The sequence below is a fragment of the Pelobates fuscus genome, chromosome 7, assembly GCF_036172605.1.
Source record: "Pelobates fuscus isolate aPelFus1 chromosome 7, aPelFus1.pri, whole genome shotgun sequence".
NCBI lineage: Eukaryota > Metazoa > Chordata > Amphibia > Anura > Pelobatidae > Pelobates > Pelobates fuscus.
The window spans coordinates 77780394-77797411 of NC_086323.1; the positions used below are offsets into that span (position 1 = coordinate 77780394).

General features: G+C 40.0%; 1 protein-coding gene across 1 annotated transcript; it reads right to left on the reverse strand.

Annotated features, from left to right (window-relative positions):
• Nucleotides 1-1197: 1197 nt before the first annotated feature.
• ATP6V1G3 (ATPase H+ transporting V1 subunit G3) lies at nucleotides 1198-15717 on the reverse strand. Its single transcript, XM_063426107.1, has 3 exons — nucleotides 15624-15717; nucleotides 4902-5002; nucleotides 1198-2443 (listed from the first exon to the last, which is right to left on the reverse strand). The coding sequence occupies exons 1-3, from the start codon at nucleotides 15703-15705 to the stop codon at nucleotides 2270-2272; spliced, it is 357 nt and encodes a 118-aa protein (XP_063282177.1). The 5' UTR covers nucleotides 15706-15717; the 3' UTR covers nucleotides 1198-2269.
• Between the last annotated feature and the right edge of the window lie 1301 nt (nucleotides 15718-17018).

Below are 17018 nucleotides of genomic sequence, written 5' to 3' on the forward strand. Positions count from 1 at the left end.
CAAGCAGATAGGGGATATGCAAATCAGCCCAGTGTCAACTTGTATAGTCTTCGTTAGGGATCTAACTAGAATATGGAAATGAGTTGCATGATAGAATCCAGAAAAAATAATTCAGCTGCTTATTTTTAACACATTCTAACCAAGGGCTAGCACATATACAACACGGAAAACAGGCCATCGAAATATAAAGGATCTTGGCCCTTGAGGGTTAATATGTCCCTTTTCTCAGTCACTGCATTTTAAATCAGAAAAATAAATATCTGAAATTTAAATGTAGTACATTTTTCCTGGAAAACAACTATTTGAAAGATATTTTATAAATATACAGTTTTCTGTTGTTATTTTGTCTCAAAAGGCTTCTTCAGGTCTTCTACCACCACCCCAGAAATTCTCAAAAGGAAAACAGTGCAGAAAAAAAACTGTCTTGCTTAAATTCTTTCACGGATATGTAAAATACCTATCTCAAGGCAAAACGTTTTAATTTAGGTAGGTGGTTTTAAGCTGTGTTGAAAGACTAATACTGCATATTTTGTGTTTGTTCACTTTTTGCTTTTTGTATATTTCTACAGCAGAACCGCTATAAAAATGCAAGTTTTGTGTATACTCCCCTAATCTCATACAGCAAAGAATAGGAGTGGATTGAAGCATTTAAGAGCAAAATAATAGGGGGAAAAAAAAGAATGAAAAAAATGATTATATTGTACTGTAAATTTCACAACCTTATCCAAAAAACTAGAGGGAATCCTCCCCCCAACAAACATGATGTCACACACCTCCAAAGATTTAAAGGCACCTCATAGCATACATTGATTTTTTAATGAGAATTTCAGTAAAGAACTCTAGATATTTTTCATGTACGGTACTTTATTTTATGTTACCCCATATTGTTCTCTTTTGGACACATGCATTTTAAACACATCGCCAAATATTTTAACAACAGTTAGAAATGTCAATACTTTAGTTTAACTCCGAGGCATTAGAATATATATATGAAATATGTGTGCTATAAACTGAAACAAAACAACAGTTGCATGAATTCTTGGTTTATAGGATACCATACAATGCTTAGCAGGTCACCTATAACAAAAAAAAAAAAAAAAAATCGAAAATAACATGGTGATTGTTATCCTATTGGATGTGATTGTTAGAAGTGTTTTTGTATTTATTTTTTAAGGTAGAATAACAGACATTGGGCCATTATGAATGCACTCTATCTTTTATTTTATTACGGTAATACAAATACTTGGAAATGTCCATACAATTTGACAAATTGTCTGATATTGGCATTGTGGAGACCGCAAATTTTTAACATGTAGCATACCTTCAACATTGGGAAATAGGAACCTGGAATGGTGAGGGAGAGCCATCATCCCACTTTGTTTGCTGAGGACAATTCAGTAATGTCCATGGGCTACAAGCTAAATAGGGACCTCATTTTGAGACTGGGCCACTGAATACAGGACAATTAGGGGGTATAATGGAGGTGTCAATGGACACCATGGGAAAATTCATTATAGTTTTGCAACATGATAACAAGTTATTTAGTAATCACATTGTATAAATAGTCAGGAATGCAAAACTAATCCAAATTAATTTCAATCATGTTTTCAAGTTGTCTATTTAGGCCTTAAATTTGAAATTCACGTCTAATTTGCTTGAATTTTTTTTTTTTTTTTTACAGCACAGTTTAGCAACCCCGCTGCTATTTATTTCGAAGTACCTATGCTAGTTCTGAACTCATAACATTTTGGGATGGTGTACAAGTTTTAAGTGGTCTCTTCTCCATTTCTTCTGCCAGCTTTTCCTTTCCCCCATTAAATCGCCAAGTCTCACACCTACACAACCAAGAGAAGGATAATATGTCCAGTGGTATTGGTGGCATATATTACCCAACTCAATAATACTCATTTTATGGACCTCAGTGTAATGAAATGTTAACAGTGTCGACGTGCAACTCCCATGTTTTAAAAGCAGCTATATTGAGCCGATGAGCTATTTTAGCAGAAATGTCAACAACATAAAATCTACCTAATATGAAAAAAAAAATAATGATAATTTTTTAGATATATAACATTCTGTATACTACAAAGTTTTGCCCTTGTAATAATTTTCATCCAATTTGTCCAACATTTTAAATTGTTGTAAAACAACATTTATACCGGATCCGTGATAAGGAAAAAAAAAAGATGTCTTCTTGGTTTTATCCATTCTCACTCCAAAGGAGATCAATGATCACTCTGACAGAGCTGTAGCCGATGAAGCCAAAACATTACCCCTTTACTTGGTAATTGACATGGATTTCTGGCTTAATGTCACACACCAGGTCCAACATTTCTTTTACCACCAGCTCCCTGTATTTCTGGTAGTTTGCGTTGTAGGCGTGAATCTTTTCTGTGGTCTGTTCCTCTATCTTCACTGCCAAGTTACCCTGAGACCCCATTATCTGTTAAAAGGGAACAGTACATTATATATTATTTATACTGTTAGCAGTCACCCTTATACATATTTACAGAAACACTGAAGGAATAATTCACTAAATACCCAACTTTAGTAAACTGACAATTAAATTACACCATCCCCCCCAAAATGATTTCTTTGTAAAAGTTTTTTTTTTTTTTTTTTTTATTAAACAAACACACATCTGAAATGTAGGCATTTTCTACAATTTCCCAGGATTGAAACATGTGAAGTAAAAAGGAGAAAAACGAGTAGAGAGAGATTGTCAGGTTGCTACTAGCTGTGGGGGGTAACCCCTATAGAAAATAAATGCAAAACAGAGAAAAAGTATTTAGCAATCCAGAGAGGAGGAGGAGAAACACCAAAGAAAGTGGTGTTTCTTCTCCTCCTCTCTGGATTGCTAAATACTTTTTCTCTGTTTTGCATTTATGTTGTGGAAGTAGCACAGTTGCTTTCATATAAAGCTATGATAGAATTTGTCAATGGTACTGCAGGCCTGTATGGTGTGTCTATAAGGTGAAGGGACTTTAGACGCGTAGCTTCCTGTTATGATGTTACTTGGTGGTAAGTGTGGTCTTGTAGCTGTGATGATTTTTGCAACATGCTGCACTTATAAGTAAAAGGGACAGGAACACTTTTTGCAACGTAACCTACTCAAGGACTTAGAATGTTACTTTTTCATTATAAATATTTCTCTTATTCCTTATAACGCCATTAGGTAACACACCCATTTCTAGGTTTTTGATTAATATACTCCTGCTTCACTTGCCATTGACAGCCATTAGGGGCATTTACACCAAATCCCACATGCATATCTTAAAATACAGGCTGGTTTTTCATTAAAGCGTGAACAGAGTTGAGGAGTGATGGCTTACCTTTGCAAATCCAACAGCCGGGGACTACATGTCCCATAATGCGCAGCCACAAAATTAGATAGTTGAGAAACAGCTGGCGTGCCAAATGTCAGGCATCTCTACAGCAAAGTGGATTTCTTTTGTTTAATCAACAATGTCGACTAAGTAATATTTTTTGGATGCGGAGGATTTAAAAACAATGTACATTACAGTAAGATATGGTTAGAAAAACTGCAATGTTTACATAGCAGAGTTAATACTGCCTCTTGTGGCTGTCTACCAGACAGCCACTAGATGCACCTCCTGCTGTTTCATGGAGTTTGACAGTTTGTATGAAGACATCCAGCATCAAGTATAACCCAATAGGAAAGCATTGATCAAATGCGTTCATATGGGGGAGGCCTAATGTGCACATTAGGCCCCCCAACCAGCTGACATTGGTGGAGGCAGAGCTTGACTCAGCACCGAGGCACTTGGATCAGGTAAGTGAGTGGAAGGGTTTCTAACCTTTTCATGCTTTTCATGGATGGGGGAGTGGGGGGCGGGGGGGGGGGGGGGCATGGGAGCAGAGGGACACATTAGTGTTAAGAATACATATTTGTGAATGTAAATCCTGCCGGATGAATTCGATCTCTATGTAGTTTAAAATCAACGCTGTGTACATAATCCATGTCACATATTTTGTATAGAGTTCGGATGTGAAAAGCAGAGATTTTAAACTAGAAACCGAATGCATCCAACCGATTGTTGACTGAATTCCAATCCAAATTAGCTTCTGGAAATATGAGATTTGCCATTCCATTTTCACTGGTCTATCCAGACCAAATCTGGTGTTTAGTGGATACTCCTGAGTGTTTTACATTTTAACTGTAAATTTTGGCATGAATTGCAAATGATTTATTTTCCATTGAAGGGGTACATACATATCTCCCAATACCTCTGGTTCAGATAGAACAGTTACCATCTGGAACACCTGTATACACGTACATATTTTTTTCTCCTGTGTTAAGCTCCTAAGCATATCGAGGAAGAGCTCCCATAAAGCTCACTGCATGTGAGTTATTAAACCCGTCACTTTATTGGGGTGATCAAAGCTGCACAGTTAGATTCAGCGGTCCAGCAATGCAGAATGAATGCAAGCTTGGTTATTTATTCCATAATGTGCAGGGTACCGCCGTAATGTAATTAACTTGCCATACGCTGGCTGGGCCAAATAGCCAATTATTCCTTGTAATTAAATATGAAACCTATTGTAAAATAAAAATACAAGCCATAGCTACATTTCAGTTGTCTGTTGTGTTTTGCAAAATTCTCAGTGGTAGCAATGATCTGTTAAGCTCACTTAGGACTGACCAAACCTATTCCTGGGCATCTCTGGGCACCGTCAGTCCTGGTTGGCTGCTTGTCAACTTCTTGTACATGTGCAGTAGGCAGGCACACCATCCCATGACACTTGTCATCTGGGACGGACACACACAGATATGTAACTATGTAATGGTGTGGAGTGTGTTGGCTGAGGGTTATTGAGTTTTTTTTTTTTATATTGCATTTCCATATATCTCATTATATTCTCACGGACTGTTCACTCACCGAAGTCTGGATGCGACGGAAGTCGGTCTCTCTTTTAATCTTATACTGGTCGATATCTGCTGTTGCCTCATCTTTTGCTTGCTTCAAACGCTTATTTTTTCCTGGATTTGAAGAAAACAGAGTATGTAACGCCAAGCTGGTCAGAACAGCAACAACATTTCTATTCAATAAACAGCTTACCTCCCAATAGTTCCTATAGTCCCAGATCCAGGAGCTTTACACACGCTCTGCCTATTGTAAGTGCATATCTACTTTATTTGCCTTTCACATATACCACCAATTTACTAGACTATATAGCCTTCTTTTTTGTGTTTATTTTCGTTCCATATTTACCACGCTCCTGAGGATCCCCCTAGACGGTGCTTCCTCCATCTGTAGAGACCCGCTTTCTGACCAGGACAAGAGAGACTGTGGTTTGAGTTGTTACAATTGCCTTTCCTTACCCACATTATTAGGGCTAGAAACATATCTCCTTATTTTGTTCAATATATACTTTCTGGTTACATTTTGTAATACACCTAATAGAAGGAAGGGTATGCATGGAGGATCTCCCTCAGGGTTATTTTCTGCAGTGAGAATTCAATGTCAATTTCAAATTCAAGGCCAAAACAGCAAAACTAGAAAAAAAAATCTTAAAGTAAGCAATGCTTCAGGTTCGGCTACTTTGGCCTGAAATTTACTTTAAAGTCTCACTTTAGTGAATAACTGCCCATTTCCACCTTCTACTTTTTGCATTTTGTTAGAGCAGAACGCAGGAAGTATAAAATGCAAATTAAAAATGTTTCCCCAAACATCTAAAAAAAAAACACAAAAGCATTTTATGTGCTGTATTGTCAACAAGGCTAGAAGCCATTTAACTGCCATTTGTAAATGTAACCTGTTTGTTTATATACAGTGTAAAAGCTATACTTCTATAAAAAAAAAAGAAACCTCCTTCTTTGTTACTGTACTCGTATAACAGCAATTTTGTACATTGCTAGGATAGTGGCATTTATGAATCAGTCTCTAGAATGCAGACTGCTAATTGTAATTCATGTTAGTTGATCAGTTAAGACATTCAACATAAATTAAGTTATTAAAAGGGTTACTTTGAGCATTATAACCAACACGGCCTACTGCTTTGGTTTTGACGCCAGGAGGCCCCGGAGCAACGTTTTGACACTTGGTTTGAAATCCACCAATCAGAGTGCTCTGTGTCATTTTACACAGCGTGGGAAAGTTCTTTAGAATTTCCCCACGCTGTGTAATTTGTCTCATAACTCTCTGATTGGTTACTTAATCCACCAATCAGAGAGTTATGAGTCAAATTACACAGCGTGGGAAAATTCCAAAGAACTTTCCCACGCTGTGTAAAATGACACAGAGCACTCTGATTGGTGGATTTCAAACCAACCAATCAGAGTGCTGTGACAGTTAAATGTAGAGACTTACCTGTCAGTCTCTTCATTTACCTATCAGAGCACTCTGATTGGATGGCTTAAACCCACCAATCACAGTGCTCTGAGCCTAATTGCAGGGCGGGGCAAGGCTTTATAAGCCTTCTCCTGCCCTGCAGAGCTCAGTCTGTGCGGAGCCCCCCATGGGTGAAGATGGATTTTATTTTTTTGCGCTCGTTTTTTTTTTTCTTTTTTATAATTGCGTCGGCTATTATGGATTTTTATTTGGCCTTTTTTGGGGCTGAAAAAAGAAGATTTTAGAAGAAAGAAAACATCGAATGGTAAGTTTTTTTTTTTTTTTTTACAGGTTCTTAGTTAAAGGTCCCCCCTCATTATTTTTAGGGTTAGGGGGGTAGGTAGGGGGATAATTTTTATTGGGGGGGAGTGGGTGACTAGGGGTTTGGGGACCCCTAGTCACCTGGGGGGGAGGGGATATTTTTTAGGGCCCCCACCTGCCGCTCAAGGGTGGGGGCCAGGGGGGAAGACCTTAGGTCCCCCTCCTTATTAGTATTTAGGGCCCCCACCCACCGCTGAGGGGTGGGGGCCAGGGGCAAGGAGGCTAGGTCCCCCCCTTATTTTACTGTAGGGCCCCCACCCACCGCTCAGGGGTGGGGTCAGGGGGGAGGACATTAGGTCCCCCCCTTATTCCAATTTAGGGCCCCCACCCGCCGTTCAGGGGTGGGGGCCAGGGGGGAGGACATTAGGTCCCCCCCTTATTCTTGTTTAGGGCCCCCACCCACCGCTCAGGGGTGGGGGACAGGGGGGAGGACATTAGGTTCCCCCCCTTATTCTGATTTAGGGCCCACACCCACCGCACAGGGGTGGGGGCCAGGGGGAGGACATTAGGTCCCCCCGCTTATTCTGATTTAGGGCCCCCACCCACCGTTCAGGGGTGGGGGCCAGGGGGGAGGACATTAGGTCCCCCCTTATTCTGATTTAGGGCCCCCACCCACCGCTCAGGGTGGGGGCCAGGGGGGAGGACATTAGGTCCCCCCTTATTCTGATTTAGGGCCCCCACCCACCGCTCAAGGGTGGGGGCCCGGGGGGAGGACAATAGGTCCCCCCATTATTTTACATTGGGGCCCCCACCCGCCGCTCAGGGGTGGGGGCCGGGGGGGCTTATTTTTTTTTTGTTACAGTGAGCAGCCACAGGCTCGCGGTAGGGGCATAATTTACTCTTTAATCTTTACTTAGTATGAGTAAATTTGGCTGAAAGACCAATTTAGGTCTTTCAGCCTTTTAGTAGATAGCTCCCTAATACCGTGGGAATTAGGGAGTTATCTACTTATTCATTCCTGTCATTAAACTGACTGGCCAAGTAACTTACATTTTATATGAATGTATGTTACTTGATTGTTGTAAGTGTTGCAAATGCTTACAGGTGAATCCTGGCTATGTTTGTATACGTTTTATTTAAAATTGTATACAATGTAACATTCTTCTTCTTTCACTGGGTAAGTATATTAGTACTTAGGCAATACTGTGCTTCGGAATTTCGGCACTTTGGCACTTTGACACTTCGGAACTTCGTCACTTCGGTAATTTCGGAACTTCGGGACATCGGCAATTCGGCACTTCGGACATTCGGAAGTACCCGAATGTCCGAATTGTCCGAAATTCGTCCGAATTCCTATTCGGACCGAAATGAATTGCACATGTCTATTGACTTACATCTTAAGATAAAATATCTTAGTATGTGCAGCATTTCATACTGTTTAATACAAAGTCCTTGCACTTTGACAACTTCAAAACACTGAATTGTAATATCAACCCTTTAACTAAACCAAACATTGGTTGTGAAGAATTGACAAGGGGATTACATAAATAGCCAAACTAACTGAATGGTTCCATTTCAGCTAATGTAACCTACAATTTGAATTTCCCTTGCAATTTCTGCCCAGTTTTCAGTCTAGCAAATAACTCAAGCAGGGAGATTCACTATGCTGTGAATTGTATATTCACCGAGGAATTTTAGTCTAAAATAACAGCGTTTGAAAAATTCTGTAAGTCACACAAGTTTTAGAAAAAAAACGCGTAAAAATAGCACAAAAGGTATTCAATAAATGGTGAATTGTGATAAATTGAATACATAACTGAATTTTGTGGCTTGAAGTATCCAAGTAAGATAAAATAAGTAAAAAATATAGTTTTCAATTATTCCAACACAACTATTTTGGATTTAGTTTGCAATTTTAATTTTTTTAGTTTACAATTATTTTAGAAAAAAAAAATGTCCAGCTCTTATAGTTACTTTCAACTTTTCAGTCTGAATTTTGTGCTTTTTTCCCCTATTTTCACTGTTTAGTTAATAAACCCTACGGAAAATCCTCATCTTCCTAGGTTTTTTTTAGCACTGACAGGGCAGTAGTGAATGGTCGATTGATCTAGAGCTTATCGCTGTCAGATTTCTAAATCCTGGTTAATGTTTATAGTTTGTTCTAACCCAGAACCTCAAACTCCAATGATGGTTTCCAGCAGTAAAGGGGTTAATCAGTCTTGCTCCTTCTTGAAGGATGACATTCCTATAGCTGTGTGTTTGTGTAAGGTGTAAACAGCCAGGAACTCCTGTCGATGCCAGACAGCTCCTGTTTGTTGTTGTTATAACTCATTATCCTACACCCCATACCAGAGACCTCACTAGAACCAGGGACAGCAGGCCCGTGTCTGTGTGTAGAGTACACAAAGTATCCGCACAGTGCTTACAGTAACCTTATTGTCATTGAAGGAATAACCATATCTCATATGTCCTTACTGCAGGTTATTCTTCCTAAACAGAAGAAACAGGTTTAGCTGCAGGTGAGTGGAAGAATACCTGTCAATCTATCCACACTGTATTACACTCAAAGTAGAGTTGATATCAAGAGAGGATTTACTATGACATTAACTTAAACATTGACTTTAACAAAAAAGTTATTTTCCAAGTAGAATCTTCCCTGTATATCAATTCTCTTTTGTGTGATTGTTTTACTGTGGACATACGTTACCAATAACTTACCATAACTTATCAATGTTTTGTACTGTATTGTGTTGTATACTTTAACCTAAAGACTTCTAAAGTATATGTTTGTGTACTGTCTTATTTTGACGCATGCATAAATAAATGGGTTCTTTACAATAATAGTGAGGGTTTGGACTTTTATTTCCGCTGTTAATCACTGTAAAAGCAGAGCACCATGGGAAATGTAGTTTACATCCATTTGCAGTACTAAGATTGGTGTACAGTTCCTTAATAAATCTATGTCTGCCAGAATATAAAATTTATGGCGCCATGGAGTATAATATTGTCAGGTTCCCAAAAGTCCTGATTTTGGGGTCCTGTTCAGCCATCCCGATTATCTGCCCTGGTGTCCCACCTTCTGTTGGACAGTATGTATTATTGATTATGGTTATTTTTATTATTATCAGTAAAGTGCCAACATATGACATAGCACAGTGCAACAGGTAATCAAGACATATGAAAAATCACTACAAAATAAGTTCAACATTAAAGGACCACTATAGGCACCCAGACCACTTCAGTTTAATGAAGTGGTCTGGGTGCCAGGTCTAGCTAGGGTTAACCCATTTTTTTTTATAAACATAGCAGTTTCAGAGAAACTGCTATGTTTATAAATGGGTTAATCCAGCCCTCAAATCCTCTAGTGGCTGTCTCACTGACAGCCGCTAGAGGAGCTTGCGTGATTCTCACTGTGAAAATCACAGTGAGAGCACGCAAGCGTCCATAGGAAAGCATTGATAATGCTTTCCTATGAGACCGGCTGAATGCGTGCGCAGCTCTTGCCGCGCGTGCGCATTCAGCCGAATGGGAGGAGAGGAGGAGGATCGGAGGAGAAGAGCTCCCCACCCAGCGCTGGAGAAAGGTAAGTTTTAACCCCTTTCCTCTCCCCAGAGCCCGGCGGGAGGGGGTCCCTGAGGGTGGGGACACCCTCAGGGCACTATAGTGCCAGGAAAACGAGTATGTTTTCCTGGCACTATAGTGGTCCTTTAAGGAATAAAGTTGATAGATAAATAATCTACTCATATGACTTTATAGTCCTATGGGTGAACGTAAAGCATAAAGGACAGTAAATGTATATAAATAATCAATGTCCTTCAGATGACCTTGAAAATATGACATCCATTCCTTAAGGTCAAACAAATACTTGATTGATTGTTATTCAGATGGATGTGCACATTTATGAAATTTTACGTAAAGAGAGTAAATCTGCTTAGGGGTTAAGCGGGGAACATATTGTTTGCAGTAGTAAGTTTATGATCTTACAGAAAACCCTATAAAGTTTGAGTGAGTTTGTGATCAAAGTATACGCCAGGTTTGGAGCAGTTGTTGCTTTGCCTTTGATTTTCTTTCTTCCTTTGTTTACAGATCTATTCCAGATGTCTTTTATCGCAAAATATTCCTGACAATGGGACGATCAATAGAATGGGCTGGTGATGTAGCAGGCCAGGTATTTTTGAATTAGAATAGGGCTAGTGTAAAGACAAATGTTTGGGATTAAATCGCACTAGGGAGTCCTGAATGTGTGATAAACAGCAACAGACATTGCAAGGTCAGTTCAGACAATGGCTCATCTCAAATGGAGAAATAACTAGCTTTATAATGGCAGAGACTAGTATTGTGGATTAAGTGAGAGGTTATGGCTTTCTTTTAGTTAAAAGTATAAAAGTGCACACTGGGCACAGCTCCGTGAAGAGAATAGGAAAGCCGTGATCAAGTGCGCGCACTCTCACGGCTCCAGAACAGAGGCTCCTAAATGACAAGCTCCTGATTAGTGTATTCCCTGGCACAGACATTCAGGATTATTCACTAAAGTGAGAATTCAAATAAAATTTTACATTTAAGATCAAAATAACCGAAATGTTGGCAGTTCGGCTAGTGTGACATTCACTTTGAATTCTCACTTTTTAGTAAATAACCTTATGAGAGTCTGAGCTGGGGAAAGAGCGTAGGGATGTCACAGGAAGCAGGGAGGCTGTGTTTTCACATCGCTCCAAAGAAAACATGCAGAAAATACATGCACGTTTTCCTTGGAGGTAAATCTACTAAATTGTAAAAAAAAAAAAAAATAAAAAAAATTCAGCAGGGTGTTCCTGTAATAAAAAACATGACAACTGTAGCCAACCACAGCTGGGCTTCATCTCTTATCAATCTCAGCTAGAAGTCCGATCAAGCTGTCCATTGCAGATGGGATCTTATGACTACTTTGAATTCAGTAGGTGTCAATAATATATAGATTAGTGAAACCCAGTTCATTCTGTTGGCCAGGGCCGGACTGGGAAAAAAATTTGGCCAGTCATTTTTCAATCACAGCGCCCCCCAACCCCCCCTGCGAAGGGGGCGGGCAGTGTTTTGTCATCACTAATGACATGCACGGGCCCTCTCAAAGTGAACATATTGGTTCAATGCACAGAGCTCTGCTGAAGAGCTCTAGCATGAGACAAAGGCCTGTGTGCTAGAGCTCTGCTAGAGCTCTGCTGAAGAGCTCTAGCATGAGACAAAGGCCCTGTATTTGTTCTGCGCAGCGCAAGCAAATGTAATAACATGCCTGCACTGTGTTTGCTTTTATCTTGTCTCTGGTGTCTCCATAAGTGGGATACCAGAGGACAAAAGGGCCAGGAAAGCATATTGTGTATGTGTTTGGAGCCTGCTTGTGGGATTGCGTGTGTGTAGAGTGAGCTGATTGTGGTGTGGTATTGTGTAAATAGGTTGATTTCATTCGTGTTTGTGGTGTAATATGTGTGGCTAGGGGCTGTAAAGAGTGTGTGTATAGGTGACGTAATGTGTATAGGGTTTGTAGAGAGTGTGTTTAGAGAATGTTGTATGTGTTTGCTTACAAGGAATGTAGTGTGTGCATAGGGGATACAGAGTTTGTTTGTCAGGAATGTAGTGTGTGAAGGTGGTGCAGTGTGTGTGTGTAGGGGATCTAGTGTGTAAAGGACCCAGAGTATGTATAGGAGATTGTGTGTGTGTGTGTGTGTGTGTGTGTGTGTGTTTAGGACTCAGAGTGTATATAGGTTAAGGGATCTAGCGTGTATCTGGAGCGTAATGTGTGTAGTGGTGCAGTGTGAGGGGTGCTGTAGTTTGTAATATATATATATATATATATATATATACATATATATGTTTGGACGTATTGTATGTGTGAGGGGTGGAGTGTGTTGGGTGTGCTGTGTGTATGTGTGTGAGGGGTGCAGTGTGTGTGTAAGAGGGGTGCTGTGTGTGTGAGGGTGTTCTTATCTGCCGTCACATTCTATGTTTCTAGTTTTCTTTGTCACTGAGGGTTATTTTATATATATATATATATATATATATATGTGTGTGTGTGTGTGTGCTGTATATGTGTGAGAGTGTGCTATGTGTGAGAGTGTGCTGTGTGTGTGTGTGAGGGTGCTGTGTGTGTGAGGGTGTTGTGTGTGTCTGAGGGTGCTGTTTGTGTCTAAGGGTGCTGTGTGTGTGTGAGTGTGCTGTGTGTGTGTGTGTGCTCTGTCTGTGAATGTTTATTTAAAAATGTATTTTTTTTTTTTATTAACAAAAATTATATCCCCCCCCTCCCTTCTTACCTTTAGCCTGGGAGGGAGAGGAGAGGCACCATGGCACCATGGAGAGGCACCATGCTGCCATGGAGGGGTGCCGTGCTGCCATACCTGGTGGTCCTGCATGGGCTAGAGTTCACTCTTGCAAGATCTGAGTGTTGTCGTGGTAACCACAGCAACTCTCCGACCTCACGAGAGGAATCCGGCAGAGCTGCTGCCTAGAGCTTCTCGGGTCCTCTCCTGCCTCCATCTCCCAAGCCAGACGACGTATATCAGTGCCTGCTGTGTGAAGACACACAGCAGGGCCGGCACTCGGATAGCGCTGGCTCTGCGTGGGCCGACAGGGGAGATCCTGCGATCTTCCCTGTCGGCCTTGGCCCATCTCCATCGCGGCCCAGTGGGCATTTGCCCGGTGTGCCCGATGGCCAGTCTGGGCCTGCTGTTGGCCAAGATTAGAGTAGATTAAGAATGATTTAAACAAGAAGTAGCATTTTTAGCAAGGTTATACTATAGTAGACTAAACTTTCCTTTCAGCTACTCTGGCCTTAAAGGAACACTATAGGGTCAGGAACACAAACATGTATTCCTGACCCTATAGTGTTAAACCCACCATTTAGGTGGCTTGTTCCTCCTCAGCCCCCTCAAAAGGAATTAAAACTCACCTTATTTCCAGTGCCACGAGGATCCGCCTCTGTTTCTCCCCCCCCTTCTGATCCACCTCCTACCATAGGGAAAGCATTGGATTGGCTAAAATCGGCAAGGAGGTGGGAAGGGGCAGGGCCAAGCGCTGTTTTGGCCAATCAGCACTTCTTCATGGAGATGCATTGAATCAATGCATCTCTATGAGAAAAATTCAGCGTCCCCATGCAGAGCGTGGATACGCTGAACGGCAGTGCTGCCTACTGTGCAGCACTGCCCTAGGAAGCATCTTCAGTGGCCATCTGAGGAGCGGCCACTTGGAGGTGTCCCTAGGGGCAATGTAAACACTGCCTTTTCTCTGAAAAAAGAACATTTTTCAATAGTGCACAATCACTTAAAAAGTGCAATCACTGCCTTTTTCTTAAAAATTACTGAAGGCAATGATTATACTCCTCAGAACAACTACATTAAGCTGTAGTTGTTGTGGTGAAAATAGTGTCCCTTTAAATTTGAAATTCACTTTGAATTCTCACTGTAATGAATAACCCTTACATATATATATATTTTTGTTTTTTGAAGGCCTAACTTTTAGCTTTACTCTTTAGGAAAATGTGCAAACTGAGAAATAAAGTTGCATTTAACAAGTCTGACTGCTACTCAATCTGTATTCCTTACACTATAATGTCCCTTTAAACATCATTTAAAGGGACAGTATGCCCTTTACTGCATTATAATAGCAGTACGTAAAAGAGAAACTTATTTGCACCATATATACATATGGATAACAACAGGGATTGTCCACAAAATTGCCTTTAGCAGAACATACATTGCAGAAATATTTATTTATGAAAAACCATAATCCAAGAACAAAAATAAAAAAAGAAACAGGAAACCTTTCATGCCAGACACAAAACATGTAAGGTAGAACTTTTTAACAGTTCAGCTTATAGTCATGATTGACCCATAGGTTTCAAGAAGAAAGCACAGGTTTTACTGTCCCTTTAAGACACAGCATTCTGTTTACTTGCTAATTCTGCTAAGAGTGTGTTAGCATATATATATATGGGTGTTAACTATACCTCTGTTTCTCTTTTTCAGGTATACCTGCAGTAGAAAACTTGGTTTTGATCCTGTAAAACCTGTTGGCTAAGGGTAGTGATGCTGAACCACAACAGATGGATGGCTGTGTATCATAGGTCATACAATCAAGAACTTGTGAAGTGCCTGTAGTTAGCCATCAGTGGGATCAGTGGGTTAGTAAGAACATGCACAGCTTCAGCTGCTGTTAGACTGCAACTCCCATCAAACTCAAAAATCCCAAACTGGAAGAAAATGCTGGAGGACAATGTATCCAATCTGGTAGTCAAATAATTAGAATATTACATTGTTATATGTAAAAAATAAAAAAAATAAAAAAGCAATCAATGTTTCAGTAGTGCCTTTATGTGATTGTGCACTATTGAAATTTTTTTTTACATTTTTTTTTACGTGATTGTGTTTGTTACTTTTTGAATTGAGTTATTCATAATTTGCAGTGTTTTGTTGGAGCTATTACACTCTTTTAGGTGCTGCTTTATATCATATAATTAAATCATATCATTTTATAGATAATTTTTAGCGCCATATTTTTACTTTTGGTTGTATGTATTGCAATATGCGACATTTAAATATTTATATGTATTTACAGTTTATTCAGTACATTTATATGTTTATAACAGCAAGATATAATGTGAAGCAATACTCGCAGTTACTAACCAGTTGATCAACAGTAATTAATTTATAATATCAAAGAATTAGCCGTGAAAAGTACATTGGACTTTCTTTAGCTTCCAAACATATTCAGAGTGTGAGATAATAAGTTTACCCAACTTAATGGCACTGATTTATTGACCTTGTTAAGATAAAAGGTGGAGTTAGCTTTCAAAGGAATCAAGCCCATGACATACTGCTAGTGGAGCTCTGTCCACTGAACTGTCTCACCAGCAACTTTTTAACAATGTGCCTTTTTATAAGACAATGTTACCATTATTACGCCAGTCTTAACAACCGTATAATTGTCAGCTAACAGTGAATTGATTTTTTAGGATTATATATTATGAAAACAGGATGATCTTACTTTTCTTTGCCTCTTCTAATTTGTCTTTCGCTCTTTTTTCAGCCTGTAGGAGCTGCTGGATTCCCTGGGACTGGCTGGCCATTCTCCACTGATTGCCCCCTTGGCTCTGACCTTAGCAAACGACCCTGCCTTTAGTTTTATGCACACCTCTGGACCTCCCATCTCCCTGCCATGTTTGCTGTCACAACACGGTGTATGTCCCTGTGGAACTGGGTTGGGCAGAAACAACCAGATTCGGTCAGTTGTTGAGAAAACAGTAGGCTTGTAAACAGGAGACTGGTGGAGCAAGGGTTAACCTTTAAAATAAAGGGCAAACTTAAGGTTACTGAAAGTCTGAAATGAACGTGCCCTTGGTACGGGTTTTTAGAAATATATTCGCTAGTAAATAGATTAATTAAATCAGTGTATGATGTATCTGGTATAAGCTTAATGAAAATAAATATCAATGTGTTATAAAGAAGAAAGTTATAAAATCTCAGGTAGACAGGATGTCTAGTGTACATGCCTGTACGCTTTCTATATACCAGTGATGTTACCCCGGTTTTAAAAAGGGGCACTGGAATTAACTGTAAAATGTCAAAGAGCCAGGCACCGTTAAAATGGCTGTCACTTTTCCAAGTACTTGTATGTTTTGCATGCAAAGACTCCTGATGGCGGGACAGGACCTGTAAATCGTGACTGTCCTGCTGAAATCAGGGTGCTTGGGAGGCCTAATGACATACGCACTTGATGTAAAATGGACGGCTGAGAACCTAAAGGCAGATATACGTAACTGAAGTTCTCCCTAGAAGATACAGCCAGCTTTCTTCAGGTGGCTTTTCTGAGAGGAATCTCCATCACTGTCACTCTTGTGCACGCTAGCGACGAGTACAATACAAAGGTTTACAGGAAAGCCCGTGTAGAACTGATCTCTCAATGTACAAGAAGAATCCTTTTGCCCACAGCCATCGCTAGCGATGACAAAATGGGAAATGACAAAACATGAGGGCAGAAGTTCCATCTTTTGTCAACTTTTGCCAACATGTACTTTACCTTAAGACAAAGCAGCCTCTGCCATATCTTACATAATTTGTTATATCATCCTTTTCAGTTTGTAGTCAGTTTGAGTGGTGTAAAGAAAGTCAATGATATTCTATTATTACACATTACCAGCGGCTTTATTTCTCTAATGAAAGTGCTAAGAATGCACAACACTACAAAAAAGCAGGTATAAGCCTGTCAATCATAGCTGCAAACAGTTACACATTGAACAGCTGTTCACTGTTTACAGCTTTAATCAGTACAAGTAGTAAAAAAATAAATAAAAAAAGCTCTACACAAAAAGAGTGGTCTCTTCTCTTTATCCATCCAATAGTGTTCCCCTGGGCCCAATTAAACTATTGACCTCCATAAAGA

Excerpts from the sequence above, each read along its gene's own strand:
- ATP6V1G3 (XM_063426107.1), bottom strand. The coding sequence starts at position 15,705 with ATGGCCAGCCAGTCCCAGGGAATCCAGCAGCTCCTACAGGCTGAAAAA. Across the intron at positions 5,003-15,623 it reads ATTAGAAGAGGCAAAGAAAA|GAAAAAATAAGCGTTTGAAG; the intron begins GTAAGATCATCC and ends CTTCAAATCCAG. Across the intron at positions 2,444-4,901 it reads TCCGTCGCATCCAGACTTCG|ATAATGGGGTCTCAGGGTAA; the intron begins GTGAGTGAACAG and ends CCCTTTTAACAG.